The following is an 18,817-nucleotide window of genomic DNA, read 5'->3' as shown; positions in this document are numbered from 1 at the left end:
GCTGAAAATCTGACTGCTCCTTCACACATGGTCATCTCTTCTGCTTCACCTTTCTGCACCTGGACACCACGGTCAGCGTTGCCCTGACACAGCACTGCCCCAAGAGGGATGGAAACTGCCATCCAGCTGTTCTGCTTGAGGAGTAAATTAGGAAAAATTTCAAGAAGAGGGTAAACCTTTTCCTGCTGCCCAAAGCTCTTGTCTCATCACTGGTATTACACAATGCATCAAAGAGCTGTGGGCTTTGCTGGCACTGTTCCTCTTTCACGATGATAACAGTCCTCCTCCTCCCTGGACCACTAAAAGCTGGAACACTTCAAGATGTCAGACAGAACATGCAATTTTTGTTTATCAACAATTTGACCATTCTGAAGATTTGAGGTACTACACTTACTAGCACCTGTATGAGTTCTGCACATCATGAAAAATCTCCATGCTCTAGAGAAAATACATCAATTAGAACAAAAAGGTTCCCTGTTTCTCACTATTTGCAAGTAGAGAATACCTTGATATCTGCAACAAGAGAATACTTGGTAACCGCAACAAGTGCCGGCTTTGTAAATCTGGAATGAAAGGCTCTCACTACTCGCTCACTAGTGTTTCTTAGCTGTTAGTGATGTGCAGTCAGGAGAAATATTGTACTGCAATTAATTTTACAATGTATTTTCTCAAATGGAAAATGTTGCAAATAGGAGGAGGATTTGCTCTCTACTGTAATCTCACTAATTGGGAAAAAAGCACTTGGGGGGAGTTGGACATAGTTGCACCACTACCACTGCTCAGAGACAGCTGAGAGTTTATAAAATTGATTGGTGTTAAGAAAACAGTCAGATGCCATTGCATTGGCACTCTGTTGGTGATGAGTGGCATAAAGGCTCCCTAACATCTGCTACCACTTGATAAAACAAAACTTAGATCTCTGAGTGAAAAGGTCCACAGAGTAATCTGGGTTGCCTGAGGCTGGGGAGGGAATGGTGCTGCCAGCTCCAGCCAAACCCACACCTTTTCATCTCCACTGGTTGAGGCAAATTCTGCAAACATCACAGTTCTGCTGGAACTCCTTTATACTCCATAACTGCACTAACTACAGGCTGAGGGAAAAACAGGGCAATAAAGAACACAGGGATCACTTTCCTGAACAAAATAAACCTGCATCTCTCAAATCCAATTTGTACATCCGCTCTGGCAGTTCATTTCTATTTGAGGTGGACAACCCTGTAAATAGTGCTCCACGAAAAAAAAAAAAAGAGATCATTTTAGAGACATGAAGGACTATTTGTCTAGTTCAACGAATGACAATTCTATAGATGCACTGCAACAGGTTTTCAAGTTCAGAAGTAGAAATATCCTTTAACTGTAAGACATCCAGAAGGAGGCAAGTGACAGATCTCCTCTAAGCCTTTTTTACTGAACATTTCATTAGGGAAAAGATTTCTGCTGAAAAAGAAAACTGAACAATGTAAAGCAAAATGTGGTCAACTTATACATTAGTAGCCACATAGCAACCACAGGTATCACCATAGAAAGCATGAGTCTGTTACCTTGGCAATGTCATTATTGCTACCAACTGTGCCTTGGTGCCTTAAAGAGAGAATTATTATTCTGTAATTTATTTTGGGAACAAACATGAGTAGAGTGGTCTGAATCAGATCTGTTCAGTGGCCGGAAATTAAATGGTCAACTTGTCAGAAGTAGAACTGTTCAATTTTTGGTTCAGTGACCAAAATGAAAAGAGAAAGAAAGAAAAAGAGATCAGCTTGGGTTAACATAAAAAGACGAAGTACTGAGGGATCTGGCACAAAAAATAAATTAAAATATCAGTTAGGTCAATATGAAAATCTTCAATGAACCCAAAACAATTAGATAAAGAATTTTGTTCAAGCAGAAAAGTCTCATTCCATTTTCTGATTATGCAGGTAACTTCTTTTCTTTTTCTTTTTCACAGTCAGTTTCACAATTAAGATGCATTTACAAAACAAAAATAATGTTTTGAAAATATCAGTAATATATTTCAAATGTTTCACTTCTCCCTATTTTCCATTAAAACTTTTACCACATTCTACTCATATAAATTATCAGGTTTTATCCTTCACAAAACCAGATTGTAAATGAATTCACTACGGACATGGCAATTCTAACTAAATTAATTCATAGAATCATAGAATGGTTTGGTTTGGAAGGGATTTAAATATCATCTTGTCCCAATGCTCCTGCCATGGGCAGGGACACCTTCCATTAGACCAGGTTGCTCAAAGCCCCATCCAATCTCGCCTTTTCCGAGTTATGAGGAATCCAGAACTTCTCTGGGCAACCTGTTCTAGTGCCTCAGAACTCTCACAGCAAAAAATGTCTTCCTAATACCTAATCTAGACCTGCACTCTTTCAGTCTAAAGCCATTCCCCCTTGTCCTATCACTACATGCTCTTGTAAAATGTCCCTTTCCAGCTCTCTTGTCAGCCCTTTCCAGGTACCAGAAAGATGCGTTGAGGTCTCTCCAGAACCTTCTCTTCTCCAGGCTGAGCAACCCCAATTCTCTCAGTTTGTCTTCATCAGAGAGATGCTCTCTGATCATCCTCACGGCCCTCTGGACTTGCCCCAACAGGTTGATGTCCTTCTCATGTTGGGGGCCCCAGAGCGGAACACAGTACTCCAGGTGGGGTCTCACGAGAGTGGAGCAGAAGGGCAGAATCACCTCCCTTGACCTTCTGGCCACACTGCTTTTGATGCAGCCCAGGACATGGTTGGCTTTCTGGGCTGCAAGTGCACATTGCCAGGTCATATCCAGCCTCTCATCCAACAGCATCCTCAAGCCCTTCTCCTCAGGACTACTTGTGATCTATTCTCTACCCAGCCTATATTTGTGCTTGGGATTGCTCATACAAGAACTTTATCAACTTCAAAAACTATTCAACAGGGTATCAGTCATCAGCAAATCAACTAAAATAATTGGAAAGCATAAAAATATTTGCCTGGGGTTTTGGATCTTTGTACTAAGGGGAATGAGGTTCTGAAGGCTACAGTCATTTTGGGCCAGATTCAGAAGAACCACTGTACAGAAATGTCAAACCCTGGAATTTAGCCAGAGACCGTTTTTTTTCAAACATACATAGCAAATCATAGTACTGATTCTTTAATTTTGATATCTGGCATCCCCCCAGACTTCTGCACTGCAAGGATGGACAATGCTTTGTTAAACCAGGATCTTTGCCTTGGCCAGTTGTGCTGTTTTGTTTCTCTCTGCAGTTCTTGGTATCAATGTTTTCATCCAATGCCCAGATAAATGTGTCTAATTCTGGAAGGAGGGTTGTTTTTTTCTAGCAGTGCATTTCCCCTGTGAGATAGGAACACTGGAAGGTTATTGTGGGTTGGAAACCACAGCTTGTTTAGCCAGAAAGATAAATATTATCTATATTTCTTGTTCTTTCCTATCTATTGTATTGTCCTGGAGAGCAGTGGGAAGAGTGGAAGGCAAATGGCAGAGACCTTGCCAAGCCCCATGACATGATGAATGACTTCTCACATCCCAGGGCTTGACATGAAGAGAGGCCACAGAGGGTCATGCTGCTGTTTTCAGATGTTAAAAAGGCTGATCACCTACCCACTGCTTTCATTTCCAGCAGAAAGAGTTCCCCCAGGCAGGACCCGCCCAGCTCTTCCATGAAGTATTCGTCTGCAAGAGCACGGTCACCTACCCAGGAAAGCTGATTTTTGGTATCCTTGCTAACTCATTTATGGATATTCTACCACACATGTTGAAAGCTATGACCACAAAGTACCTCTCAGCCATAGAGAGAAAAATATTCCCGGATTTCTTCAAGTCTTCTGAGCAGCAAGTGTTGTGTGCTCTCTCTTTTTCCCTTTCCTTCCCTCCTCTCCATATCATATGCACATGGACAGACAATTGTGGACAACCAATATGCAAATCCCTTCAAACCAAGCTGGAGCAGGAATCACCTGCGGATGGGATGCAGCAGGATGAAGAGGGGAAAACAGCATTTGCTCTTGGATTCATGCCTGTGCATGAAAGGGAGCTTGCTTCCCTTTCACTGTACAAACCGAGGTTTTCTTTTCTTTGCCAACTTCTGATCATCTAACTGCACTCTTGAAAATTACATTGGGGAGATGGAAAGAGGGAATTCGTGAGGTCCCTGATTCTGTGTGCTTTTCACCAGCTGGACCGCTCAGTGTACAGCCACATTGCAGCCAGGCTCTGGAAGGGGATACGGGATAGGCTGCCAGCATCCAGCCACCCAGATCAGCAAGCAATGATGAGGTGGACAGAAGGAGACACGGGCACAGCTGGAGCTGGAGCTGGCAGGCAGACCCTTTTCCTGTCTCAGATCTGTCAGGTCATACCTGTTTATTTACAAAACTATCCTTCAAGCAGACATGGGGAGGAATAAATTACTCTGTATAATCTGAGGCAATCAAAATTTTTGCTAAGCGTCATGCAAGAGCTCTTGGCATTTTGTATCAGTCTGGTTTATAATTCAGTTCTCTCAGCCCAGTGTGTACAGTCCTGTCTCCTGTGGGAAACAAGCAGTCACAAACATGAGTATGTGTGAGTAGAAGCCATTCTGGGAAACACATACAGACCTTCAGCCTTCTGATAATTAATCTGCTCATCCTGCTGAAGAAAACCAAGGGGACTGCCAGCTCCCCCTCCACTGTACCTTGCAAAACCAAAGAGAGAAACCAGTGACCACCCTGCATGGCTGCATGACCCAAGGCTTCTGCTTCAAGAGAGACACAGTAACAGCTTTACATATGGCTTCACAAATACTTCCAACACCCAGTGAGCCCCTACACCCAGAAGGCTGGGCTTATTAATAATACTTCTCATCTAGCAAAACTAAATCAAGTCTTACTGCAGGCATAATAAAATTAAATACTCCGCACTGTCCCCTGGAGCTGCTCCCTCCTCTGAGTAGGCAGAGAGGAAGAGGGGAGGAGGGGATGGGGGTGGAGGCATGCAAGGCCACCACCCATTTGATGTGTTTTCCTGCTGGCACCCAGCCCTTCAGCAAGGAGGTGGGAAGAGGCTGTCCCCCAGCACACCACCTGCTGGGGAGCAGGTCTGTGGGGAGCGCTGGTCCCACTGCAGAGCTGGGTACACCCCATGGTGTTTGTCACTCCATGACACAGGAAACTGGAGCAGAACTTGGGCACGCACTGTAACACATGCACAGTTCAGAAAGAAACCTGCAGGACACAAAATTTTAGGAAGGTCAATGTAGAATTCTGAAAGAAGGCAGGGGTGCAGAATGTAAGACTTAGGGTAGGGGAGATGGATTTGTTGCCTGCTGTCACTCAGTGCTCTTGCAGGTTGAACTTCAACAGACAGAGTCTGGAAAAGTGCCGTTGATTTCACCCCCCAACGAGATGCTTGTGAAACTCTCACAACCAATATTAATATCAAAGCACTAGAGAGGAGCAGGGAACAATCACTTCTGTTTTGTTCCCAGAATGAAAAAATACGGCAGGAGGGACCTTACAAAGGCTGTGACAAACAGCCTCCACTTTGTGATAAAAGCCTTTGGGAAAGTGTCTGAACTCCTTGCCTGCTCCTCAGCAACTTTCACAGGCCACTCATGTCCAGTCCCCCAGGACTCTTGCTTTTTCAGCTGAGATGTTCATATAAAAGGCATTGCCTACAACAAGTCATGAGGAAACTCTGCAAGGTAGTAGTCAGGGATGTCTTGATTTCCTGGGAAGATCAGAATCCCACTGGGGTGGACAGAGAGAAGCCTTGTAGATGGAGATCTCTACCAGCATGCAAAACCCACATTCACCAAACAGTATCCCCAAACAGAAAGTCATGCCGACAACAGCAGGACAAGGGTGAACAGCCAACAATTACACCACAGGGAGTCTGGAGTGACGCAGGTGATGCTGAGGCTGGTGAGATGAAGAACAAGCCCACAGGTGCCTCTGCCTGAAGCTAAACTGAACCCAGCTGCCCCGAAACACTGTGGTGCCACCGAGGCATCAGCTGCTCCAGATGGTTGCAGCAGACAATGGCAAGGAGCCTGTGGCTCCGTGCCCGGCCACGGGGTGCCATCTCCAATCCCAGCCAGGACTTCTCCAGCTGCAGACGGACAGAGTAATGCCTGGTCCTAGACTGTGGAATAAACAGGTATAAACCATAATGTCCCCTACAAACCCCAGTTCTCCCTCTCCAAGCAGGACGTACGCCTCTCAGAAATGGCCCTATTTAAGACAAATGCTTAGTGAGATATATTAAAAGTCTTCAAAAAAGACCCCTTCCATGATCCTGCTCTTCCCTTTAGGAAAAGAGTCAAAAATGTGTCACCTGTGGGAGGCATCTGAGCACTGAGGAGACCTGGTGAAGGTCCCATGGGCATGGACCAGAGGGAGCTCTATTTCCATGATACCACTGTCCATGGAGAGTCCACAGGCTCTCGATGTGAGCTGTGCAAATGGTGTGGCACACTATGGCTTTCCTTTTCCAGGACTGATCTGAGAGAAGGAGGGATGGAGGAAGGTCACCTGCCCAACAAGAAGGCATCATCTGACAAACTGGGAAGGTCTTTCCCTGAGTAATCTGCCAGTGGGCCTTGACAGATGTTAGAAGTTGCACTGTCAGAGTTTGTCCTATGTTTATCCCATAGGTAAATCCCAGTTGGGAGGAAAAAAAGGTAGGAGTTACACAAATATTCCAGACACACATTTGCACTCTATGCACCTTTCATGCCCGATGAAAAGGCAGGAAATGTTAACACAAAGAGAGGAAGCATGTTAAAAAGACTGAACCTTTCATCGGAGACCATTGAAATTCTCATAGCAAGGGCCAGTATGAAAGGTTGCTTATTCTCAGAGGTAAGACAGTGCCATTTCCTTCCCTCTCCATGCAGCAAACACTCATGACAAATCCAAACCACAGTTGTAGGGCATGAGATGCACAAAGCAAATAAAGGTTGCATCTGAATCCATCTCAGCTGCAGCACCATGGCTATTACAGGATTGAAAATCATGCTTCAATCAGTCAATATGCAAATACTGTAGCATTGTACCATCATAAAAAATGCTACAGTATTTCAAAAGCAGTGGCCTCCGAAAATCGAAATCAAAGCAACAGTAAGGAAAACGAGAAATGCCACAGGTCTGACAATCTCAGTCTGTTCTACCTAATGAACCAACATGGGTTTGGTGGAATAATCAATGCAGGAAACAATGGAGAAACATCCTACATGCAACCATGGAACAGTAACCTACTTATAAATCATTTAGTGGTCACCTTAGGTCTTGAAGTACAAGATTTATCTCTTGGTTTTTATATATATCTAGTTATATATAATTACAACTACTAATTATTTATAAGAAAAGCAGTTTGTATGAACAAACTTTAGCAATGAATTCCACAGATAAATTATGCATATTACAAAATATTTTAAATGCAGAAATCAGAAAATATGTGCAATATTTCCACTGAAACAGTATTTTTACACCCTTTAACTTTTCATAGGTTTCTTTTCTTCCTTGACTTCAACACTGAGTGTCATGTTATAAGAAGGTCTGTGCACACATGCCAGCTCCCACAGCAAGCCCCAGGCCTCGGACGGTGAACTCATTGAGGCAGAGATCATTTTTTCATGTACACAGACCACATGGTCCTACTCAGACCCACAATACCAACAATAACGTGTTTGTCCCACAGTGAGATGTCACCTTACAAATGTGGGTCACGCCAGCATGCCATGCTGGCTTTGATTTCTGTTATTTGGGGCAATCAAGTCTCCTTTGCAGGGGGAGCAACCCCCTGATGAGGGGAGAAAGGATTTAACCGGAGATTACATCTCTTCTGCAAATTTGCAAGAAAGGCTTATTTAGGCCTTTCTGGACCTTCTACCTCCTTTCATCAATCCCTTGCCTGACGACATCTTTGTCTGGGCCATCTGCTGACCGCTTATGTGGCTCATGAATTACAGTGATGGCAGCTGAAATCATTGAAATTTAACATCTTCCCTGGCAAAACACAGTTTGTAAGAGGCTGTCAGCTGTGACCTTGCCTACCTTTTTCTTTTAAGGTTGGAACCCTTCCTCAGTTTCTGGTCAAGGGATCTTAAAAGCACAACTTTTTAAAATTTGCAAAAACATACCACGTGAACTCTGGGTCCACACAAGAGCTTCAGAAATACAGACAATGCGTTGGTCAACATCAAGATCTAGAAACACATATTCACTCAATAACATGCTAAGTAAGGCTCAGATCTGAGAAATTCAAACAGGCCACAGTACTCATAAATCAGCCTTCCTTTTGCAAAGCTCACTTTATGCAAGAAAATCCTAAATAAAGCAGAGTAGAGTCAGGGTGCGCTCTGGGGGCTTTGGTGGATGAGGGCACTTCTAATAAATGCTGACCCAAGACGAAATTTTTATGAGCTGTGAAACCCTCATGCACCTGCAAGATACTGCTCGGGACCTCAGAGGAAAGGAGAGACTTGAAGATCAAGAGTCCCCCCCATTCTTACTAATTCCCTCACCATAGCTACCTATTGCCAGCCTCACATTTTTATTATGTGTCCCTTAAGAGTTCTAAAATAATCCCTGGAGCTAACTGGATTCCCATGAGCAAAATTTTGTTCACACTTCTTTAATTTAAAACAAAAAATTACTGAAGGCTTAATTCTCCCAAAGATCAGTGGAGGGTGCAAGTGGATGAGATGAAAGGTTTTGAGGGAATACCCTGCGAAAGACTCAAGAAGCTGACCTGGTTCTCAGGCTGATACTGGAAAACATGGACCAAAATCTGATCTTCTGTTACCACCACACTATCTCTAATGTCACCTTCTTCCTGTGCATTTCTTACTTCTTCTGACTCACTAAAAGCTTCCTATACTTCAGCGTAACTGATAAAGTATCAATAACTGAGTTTCTGCCACTCAGTTATAATCCTGTTTATACCTCAAGCAGCATCACTATTTACATTCCAGCTATTCTTTCTTCCCTTCCCTCATTTCAAACTCAAACATGTTTTTATTTCCTAATAATCTGAAGAATAAAAATTTACAATGAAAATACCCACCAGAAATGTAAGTAACCCTAATGAAAATAGATACTAAGTCACAATCTGTATTTCTTAAATACAGCAGTTAAGAACAAAGGTGGAATTGGACAGACTTTAAACAACTCTTTATCAGTGCTGAAAGAGTGCATAACTACCACTTAAAATAGTTGAAAACTGTTTTTTTACAACCTATCATGGCAATGGTTCCAGACAATATACAGTATATCTAAGAATAGTAGCAGTCATTGATGGAAACTGATAACATTTGGGGACTGAAGGTTAATCCGTTCTGGAAAAAAAAGGGCACAATGGAGAGTGAAATAGAAACTTAAGTCTCATTAAATAAAACTATTTTAAGGACAGAATGATGAGTTTTAACATCAATCATGGGAAAACAGTTCAAAGTTGTTCCTAAAAGATCTAAATTTGAAACCTTGGGAAAAAGGAACTGTTTGCAGTGACAGCAAAAAAAATCTTAAGGGATAAGACAAAATACAGTGTAAAGATAATCCGTTTGTATTTTTTAAACACTACAAATCAGACTGTTCATTTTGAGCTTTCTGTGATTAAGGTCAGTAAAGACTCAATGTTCAGTCAAGTTTATCCTTATTTCTTTATGCAGCTCCAATGTACTTATCTGCCCATAAATCATGGTACATGCTCTCAACACTGAAGGCGCATTGACATGGATAATCAAAAACTGACCGCAGATTGCAAATAAACCCAAATGAAGTTGTATAAAAATTTTCAATATATACTGTTGTTGGCTTGATTTTTTTTTTTTTTGAAGAAATTGTATTCTGCTCTGTATATTACAGGGGAAATCCCAGGTGAAAAAACCAAAACAGGATCCTTGCTGTCTACCAGCAAAGCCACAATCAAGCCAAGCAGGCCGTGATGCAGCTCTCTGAACACGCAACCACCTCTCAGGTGGAAGAAAACTGAGCAGGTGCCCACATCAAGCCAGTGCACACTTCGTCAGTTTGCATTTGAGCAGGTGCATAAGTGCTTTGCTCAAGGACTTAGTTATATTTAAAATAAGCTAATTCAAGGAATAAAAGTCTACCAAAGGTAATAAAATTGTTTACTGATGTATCAAGTCAGTCCTCTTTATAAAAGAGCATATTTATAGGCAGCATAGGTCTGGTCCTATTCAATCAGTGATTAAATATTTACTGATTTCAGGAATAGGGCCAAGTCTGGAGTATTTTTAAGGATTAGGGGAGAAGTGCTAAATCCCAAAGTATCTAATTTAACTATGTAAAGTAGGGAATATTATTGCCTTTGTTTTAATTATGAAATTTAAAGGCACGGGGAAATAAAGTGCCAGACTCAGGGTGTCAGAGAAGCCACTTGCAGAAGCTCCTGTGCTTGCCCAGTTCCCAGGCGAGTGTCTTCTGCAACACATGCTGTTCCTCTTCCATCGTGCTGGGGCAGCGCCACGGACAGCTGGGCAAAGGTCTGAGAGGCCCTGTTACAGCCCCACTGGCTGCACAGTGGTTTGACAACCCCTCCAAGAGCCCAAGGAAATGTCCAAACAAATTAGCAGAAAGTCAGTGGCCGATTTTTTTTTAATCAGAATTTTTTCTCATCCAGCGCTTGACATGTGGTTTCATCCATTTTACTCCTCTTTGAACCTGATGCTCTTGGATTCTACTGTCACCTGTCCCTGTTGAATGAAGGGGCAGTAAGTGTAAAAAAGGGCCTCACCGGAACTTACAAAGATTTGGACCAGTGTATTTTAATATGATCTCTGAGCAGGTGAATTTGCATTGTACATATGTAAATCTCCCTTTGTCCTGTGCTTCTGTGCAGCATCTCAAAACTCCTGCTCTTTGTCCCCAGAAGACCACCTTTAAAGTTTGATTTTTAAATGAAAAATGCTCAGCCAGTGCAGACTGGCATTTTCCAGCATTTTTTAACTGCACTATATAAAATTCCATGTTGCTTCGAATTATTTCTTCAGATTGTATACTCTGAGGGTTTTTTCCTTGTGCTATATTTAACACTGATAATTGTTATATTTAAAAATATTCAAATGAGATATTTCAAAATATCTAACTGATTAAGTGTGCTTAGCTCATGGATATGTCTGTTGCACTGTGCATAGCAAATAGGCAGTGCTTCTTGCCTTGATTTGGTATGGGTAGATGTTTAATCAATGCACAGATCTGAAAAGAAATTTGTTTGGTATCAATTTGGAGGCTGGCTTGCACCGAGGTGTACCTACACCTTGCACTGTGTAAACAAATTAGTTTCCAGGTTCGTCTTGTGGACTTTCTTCTGCGTTCATCCTTTCAACGCGTGCAATTTCTTTACACTTTCTTAACACGGTGGCTTTAAAAGATACCCTGAAACCCCCGCGCAGATGTTGGCCTCTGGATGGTGCTCGGGGCAGCAGTGCCCGCTTCAGACGGAAAGGCGTAACCGCGGTGCCCGTTTCGGAGGGGCAGCGGGGTTAAGGGTGTCCCCGGGGAGATGCCGCAGCAGCAGCGCACGGAGCGCGCTGGGCGAGGCGCGCAGGGCCGGGGAGAGGCGCGGGGCAGCAGCGGCTCCGCAGAACCTGAGAGCGGACAGGGAAAAATCCCGCGAGGCACAGAGGTAAATTCAAAGACGCCGCGTTTTGCTCTCTCAGATGCAAAAACAGCGGCGGAAAAACCACCCCTGGCCACCTGAAAGGTCTGGCGCGCAGCTGGGGCGCCGCTCCGCAAGCTGGTACTTCAAGAGTCAAAAACCCTTTTAAAAGAGCGAGAGGCAGAAGAGCATCCTCGGAGAAACAACCTCTGTCCCTGCCCCTCATCCGGCAGGACAGACGGACAGCCCTGCCCGTCGTCCTGCCCGCAATGGTCCCGCCACAAACCTCTCTCCTTAGACCAGCAACGGGAGTTTAAACATCGGCTGCAGGCTGGAAACCACGGCAGCAGCGATGACAGGGAGTGATTCGGTTATTTAGGTGGCTGAACCATAATTTCAAAAATCCAGCATTTAAAATATGGAAATCCCAGCTTCTTTTTTCCCTCAGCGCATTTGTGGTTTAGCAGGTTGAATGCAATTTACCTAACTGGAGTGTGTATTACAGGCTAGAATATCTGAGAACCTGTGGAAAAAATTTTTCTGGTGAGGTCATGTAATGGGGTTGTTAAAAGGACAACAATATTTTAAAAGCAAAAGTTTCCTATGAATTTGGTAAAACTATATTGTTAAAGCTTATACGTAGGCAAAAACTTCAGGACCCCTTAGATTGTGTGAAAATGAATATTTGATGTGTTTGGGTTTTACGTCTTTACAGTAAAAATTTCAATCAGAATCTTCACATAACTCAGTTATTCAATGATTTGCCTGAAACTTAAATTCTGAGCTGGAATATATCGAAGTCAAAAGTTTAACTTTAGCCAAGGACCATCACACAGTATCTGTTTCTGAACAAAGCATTTTAAATAAACATTTATTGACGTTTTCTCTGACTTTCAATTGCCTATTGCAGAATTAGCTGTTATTATTCTGTAGCATTGCAAACCCCAAGCAGACACAAAGAGAGAAGGATTAGACCTTTAAACGGTCTCTCACCATTATGAATTAAAAAATGTTTCCCACATGGAAGTTTTCTACACAGAGCAATGGTGATGAGGCTGTGGAACAGCACAGTTGCTGGTTTCCAGGGGCACTCTGCAGCCAAAAGCAGGTTCCCACAACAGTGTACCTGCCCTGGGCTGTGTCCGTCACCCAGTACATCCCCAAAGTAGAGACTCTACTTTGTGAACAACTTTGCCTACTCTTGTTCATTCTCCTCCGCCTGGGAGCTTACAGAAAGGACGTTAATTTATTAATTCTGGGCACGACCTTCCATCTCCAAAGCCACCTGTGAGTGCTTGACCCCCAGTCCTCGCCCGTGGCTCCTTCAAGGGGAGCAACAGGCTGGCTGGCTGCCCCGGCCGCGCCGGGCCGGTCCCCGCAGTGACACATCGCGGTGACCTGATGGCACCGCCAGCTGCGGCATCTCAGAACCCCCGAGGAGAGGGTGATGCGCTCAGTGCAAGCCGGCTCCGAAAGCCGCTGGAGTGAGAAAGGGACAGATTGCCGGCAACTTGGGAGGCTCTGGGTCAGGCTCGGGGCCAGTTGAGGAGAGGGGACTCGCAATTTCCTCTGGCTCCGGGCTGCGCCTGGCTGGAGCCACGCCGAGGCGGCGCTGGGACAGGGGCGCGGGCGGCGGTCCCCGCGCCCGGGGCTGATGGAGACGGTCCCACACGGCAGGGGTGCCCCTCCGAGCCTCCCGCCGGGGCTGACCTGGGGCACGGCACACGATCCCGGGGTTCCCCGTCCAGAGCGCCCGCTTTCCCCCCCACCACTCTCCTTCCCGCCGGACACTCCGGGGCCGCCCGGGGGACGAGCAGCGCCGAGCACGGCGGGCGCCACCACCTACCGTGGTACTCCTGGCCGGGCACGTAGGCGGCGGGGTTGCCCGCGATGTGGAGGGCGATGAGCACCTCGCCCTGCTCGCCGTCGCCCTCCAGCTCGCCGTGGTGGGTGCAGAGGAAGAAGAAGGGCGAGAAGCGGGCACGAGGGGCAGCCGCCCGGCCCGCCGCCAGCAGGGCACCCAGGGCGGCCAGCAGGCAGGGCCAGCCCCCGGGGACGCCCCGCCGCCGCTCCATGCTGCTGCCGCCGGCGCCGCTGGGGCATCCAGGGCACGGCGGGGCCGGCGCTTCGCTCCGCTCCGCGCCGCGCGGGACGGGGCGGGACGGACGGGACGGGGCGGGCGCTGCCCCCCGCCGCGGCCCGCGGGACTTCGAGGGGAGGCGGGCGCGGGGCTCGGAGCGCGGAGCGGAGCGGGCAGGGGCGGCCCCTCTGCGCCCGACGAAGGCTTGCGCCGTCCCCGCCTGGCGCTGCCGGGGTGTGGGGCACGGAGCTGGGAGTGCGAGGGCTGGGAATAATTTATTTCCCCCGGTGTCAGGGTGGGAGGGAGGGGAAGGTCCCTCCCCTCCTCCTCCTCCGCCTCCTCCGCCGCCACCGCCGGCTCCTCCTGCTCCTCGCTCTGCGCGCCGGTGTGCGGTGCTGCCGCTGCGGGCACGGGGGCTGCTAGCTGGGCTCTGCTGCCCGCCCTTTGTCTGCCGCGGGGTCCCTGCCCCTGCCCTGCCCCTGCCCTGCCCCTGCGTCCACGCCCCAGCTTCTGCCCCTGTCTCTCCTCCCGAGTCCCAGCCCCTACCACTGCCCTTGCCTCGGTTCCTGTACCTGCCCCTTGTCCCTCCTCCTGTCCCTGTCCCTGCTCCACACCCGGACACCTGAGTCCCTGCCCCTGCTCCATGCTTGTTCCCATATCGCTGTCTCTCTACTTCTATCCCTCTATCCATTCTTTTGTCCCATTCTTCTGTCCCTCTCCTCCATCCCTTGTCCTTTTGCCCTGTCCATGTCCTTGTCCCTCAGCTTCTATCCCTCTATCCATCCCTCTGCCCCATCTCTCTGTCTCTGTGATCCCTCCCATGTCTTTTTGACTTGTCCATGTCCTTGTCCCTCTGTCCCAGCCCCTGTGCACCTGCCCCATCCCTTGTCCTTCTGCCCCTACTCCTCTGCCCTGGTCCCTGTTCCTTTGCCTCAGTCCCAGCTCCTGCCCTTGGCCTCTGCTGCTGTCCCTGTCCCAGCCACAGCTCTGCCTCTGCTGTACCCACTGCTGGGGAAAAGTGAGATTTTTACTTAAACCTCCGCTGCTATTTTTAACGTGATACACATGCACACACAGCCACAGGGGTAGGGCCAGCAGCTCTGGGGGGGCAGTGTGTGAGTCCCTGGGGAGTGCAAGTCCCTGGGAGAGGGCTTTAATGCCCTGAGAGTGTGTGCCCAGGCCCTTCATCCCAGGAAGAGGGGCAAATCCAGTGGGGACCACAAGGAGAATGAGCAGCTGAACACAAAACACTGGCAAGTCAAATAATTCATATAAACATACATTTTTAACAAAGCAGAGCTGACAGAGGGGCCAGAGCATCAGGAGATGGGAACAAATCTACCACGGTTTAAAGCATCCACCATGCTGCTACTGGACCCTGCCCAATGCCCAGAGACAGCCGGGGTGAGCGTTAGTGACATGATGTAATCGGAAAGGAGAGCCTACCTGCCAGCATTTTTGAAGTGCAAAACTGGCACAGTCCAGGGGCTCCCTCCTGGATTGGTTTCAGTGCCAGAGGGAAAGGCTCCCTCCACGGAGGTGCAAGCCACATGGATGGCACCACGCAGCTGCCCTATGTCCGTGCAGGCTGCTTCCCTGGCCCACCTCCCACCCAACTGATGGAGATCCCGTGCACGGTGGCCCGGGGGACATCCTCACCATCTGCCCAACCTGCCTTTTCCTCTGGCTCAGCCTTGAGTCTGAGTTCACTGCCACCAGCAAAACTTTGCTGTGGTTTCCTGTCTTACTGGGTTGCACCTCACTAGGGATGGAGTGAGGCGATGTCCCTCCTCAGCTTGGATGGAGAAATGCATTGCATTTGCTACAGAGACAAAAGGGACTGGTAGTGGACCATGTATGGGACAGGACACCTCCAACCACTGGTTAGTGAGTGTCCCTGGCCACTGCCATGGAAACTGGTCTTTGCAGTAGCTAGTGAGGAGCTGGTTTGGCTCCAAGACTTTCTTTTTAGGTGGTTTATTTGTTTTTCAACTTTGGGTATTTGTTTGTTTGTTTTTTTAACATCTGTGCTCCTCCATATATTTCAATGCTTGTAAAAGTGACAGACTAATAATACCGTTTCCTCATGCCAAAATATCATGTAGGCAAAAGCTGTGCAGGCTCACTGGTGAAACCACTGCCAATGGGATGTGTTCTCCCTTGTGCACTCCTGCTTCCCTCCACCAAGAGCTTGCCAGTGAGGCCAGGCCATACCAGAGGGGCTTTGTCTGGGCAAACACACCCTGGCTTGTGCCTGCTCTGCCCAGCAGTCCTGGAAAGTTGGCCAGTCATTTTGGGAGGCACTGCTAGACGCAGGCAACTCTCTTATTTTATGAAAAAGAAAGTGGCAGGGAAAGAAGTTGATGGGGTCTCACTGCTGTGGGAGGAGGGGATGCTGTCTGCCTTTGCTGGGATGTTGCTGTACCAGTTGCCAGCAATGCCTTCTCTTTTTTTTTTTTTTTTTTGGTGTTTTTTCCGAAGAGATAATTCCCAAAATAACCTTGCAACCATGTGGGTAGCTAATCTACCAGCAGATTTCAAGGCTCAGACTATTGCTCCCAGAATTCACTGGGATTTGGAAAGGGCCCATGCTGATGAATTTTACAGAATTTTCTTTGTTTCCAGCTGCTTAGTATCCAGAGCATCCAGGACTGTTATTGCAGTCAGCCCATATCTTCCTTCTAGGAGACATGTTTGTTACTTACCAACCAGGGGACAATCATTAAAAGAAGGCAAAAAAGAAGCAGCTCCACTTGGAAGCCTTGTGCCTCTCCTGAGTCATCTCCATCCTCCATTTCTTTGTTATGCCTCCCTCTCTCCTTTCTTTTGTTTCTTACACTTCCATAAAACTTGTAACCTCTTCTTCATAGGGCAAGATGGGGAAGTCCCACGGTCATGGCCTGCCATCTCATCCAGGCTCGGTGGGGAATCTAGCAGAGATACCAGACCACTGATATTCAAGAACACAGGATTTAAACAGACCATTTGGGACCTTAAACCCCTTTTCCTGCACCCTCCAGTGCAGGATTCACTCCAGACAAGACACCTGCCTTCTCAGACTCTGCCCACCCAGGTCAAAAAGTGCTTCCCAAAACTGCACTGCACATTTCAGGCTCATCTTTGCATACAGGAGCAATGCTAATGATGCCCATCAGCAAAAGAGGAGGACCCACAAACTCCATGACTTTGCATGTCCCTACAATACCAGGAAGACATTTGCTGAGACATTTGCAGGGAGCCAAGGCCTGTGTATCAGAGGAAAGTAAGAAAAAAAGAAGCTTCCAGACCCTGCCAGGCTTTGCCTAAAGGAAAATTTCTTCCTGGCCCCAGCTCCAGCACAATCTCACTGATACAAGCAGGATTTACCCATAACTCACCCCAAACCTTACCTGGTGTGAAAGATTTTGTTACAACTGGGAGCACCAGCACCCCCCAACTCAGCCCCTGCCCCTAAGCAGCCTCCAGCCTGGCCAGGCATTGAGGGAGCCTCCCACCAGATTGTACCCACTGTTTCACAGGGGGCCAGGCGTGTCCCAGTGGGATTTTGCATTGGCTTCATATCCCCTCACTGCTCTGGGTAAATATGGTACCTGGTTTGTGAAGATGAAGAAGTTTATGAAATGTCTTTGGTCAGAATTTCCCATTCACCCTTCTCCCATTGACAGCAAGGCTAAGATATTATGATTAATAACATAAAAAAGAACTATTTAAGAAAAGTGACTAACACCAACCCTGCTGGAACAAAAATGAAAGCTTGTAAAAATCATAATCTCTATTTTCTCATCCAAGATCTTCCTGTAAGTTACAACTATTCCCTGTTAAAGGCAGCAAGTACCTCATGCTGCAGGATGGAGGTTACCACAGGCTTTCACCCCTCATGCAGTATGTTTTTTAACACAGAAAACAACGAGGTGTAAATTGAGATGAGAAATGAGTAAAGACTGTTGTCTGCAATGGAGAATGCAATAGGTGGAATGTAAATAATTACTTAGGAGGTACAGGCCTCTTTCAAGCATGGGAGGGAAATCACAGCACAGATGGACGTGGCTGCAGTCCATATTAATTTAAGGAAGTGATTATTCAGGCAGTAGAGCTGCTCACTTCATTCAGGGACAGAGCTCACACCCCAAAAGCAGAACTGAAAAGCACATTAGCAAGCGAGGAGCTGCTTTATTAATGTGGCCACAGCAGATAATTTTGAAACAATTAGGGCAGGCTGGGGAAGTATTAAGTAACACCAAGCAATAAGGAGCTTTGTCCAAGTCTGGGTAAAGGCTTTCATGGAAGAATGTAGAAAAACACTCTTCTCATTGTCACCATGTGGATAGTCCTGATGCACATCTTGTCCCCAGCTTTCAACAGCTTTCTATGACAAAAATTAAGGAAACTGCCTAGACTTTCTACATAATCAGCTGCAAATAATCAAGAGCCATGGAGCACCAAATAGCAAGTATCATTTATTCATTGTAGTAGAGCATGTAACATCTGAAAACAGGACAGCAAGCTGAAGCACTTCTGACTTTTTCACACAATTATAAAGCTATTAAGTGGACTTTCCAAAGACATATCTTTCCACCAAATCCTTATTTTCTATTCATCCATGCAAGCACGCAGTGTTTTCTTTGTATGTCTTTCCTCTTGACCACTAGAGGTACACACAAAGCAGACCTGCTCTTTTGGCTTCTTAGAAGACTTTCCTGAAGAAAGACATACTGATGGCTAGAGGAGAATGATGTGATGGACGTGCAGAAGACTCTGCAGCTGATACAAGGGATGAACGCCCATGATCATCCTTGAAGAATCACTGCTGTGTTACCAGTGGCAGTGGTACCCCTGGGCTCAGCAGACACTGTAGCTCACACATGTTCTTGTCAACCTGAGACATAAGTGATAAGTTTTCCTATGCAGCAGCCAGTTTTCTGGAGTTGTGGAATGTAAGATTTTCAGCAAATACTTGTGATGAAACCATAGCACAGAACCAGACTGAGATACTCAGGGCCAGTGTGACATCTCATCCCATCCTACCCCATCTCATTCCCCCCTTCCCTTCCCTTCCCTTCCCTTCCCTTCCCTTCCCTTCCCTTCCCTTCCCTTCCCTTCCCTTCCCTTCCCTTCCCTTCCCTTCCCTTCCCTTC

General features: G+C 46.6%; 1 protein-coding gene across 3 annotated transcripts in view; it reads right to left on the bottom strand.

Annotated features, from left to right (window-relative positions):
• Window positions 1–13,920, bottom strand: part of RELN (reelin) — a 279,714-nt gene extending 265,794 nt beyond the window's left edge. For 2 of the 3 annotated variants that reach the window (XM_027639775.1, XM_027639776.1), the window contains exon 1: window positions 13,449–13,919. In XM_027639775.1, coding sequence (XP_027495576.1) covers window positions 13,449–13,677 — 229 coding nt within the window. In that variant the 5' untranslated portion in view covers window positions 13,678–13,919. Of the gene's footprint in view, window positions 1–13,448 lie in introns of all 3 variants that reach the window. The other variant, XM_027639774.1, reaches the window with a different exon arrangement.
• Between the last annotated feature and the right edge of the window lie 4,897 nt (window positions 13,921–18,817).

This window comes from Corapipo altera, unplaced genomic scaffold (genome assembly GCF_003945725.1).
Source record: "Corapipo altera isolate COAL_440 unplaced genomic scaffold, ASM394572v1 1b, whole genome shotgun sequence".
Lineage (NCBI taxonomy): Eukaryota > Metazoa > Chordata > Aves > Passeriformes > Pipridae > Corapipo > Corapipo altera.
The sequence above is the reverse complement of the archived record's forward strand: the minus strand, read 5'-3'. Positions and strand labels throughout refer to the sequence as shown.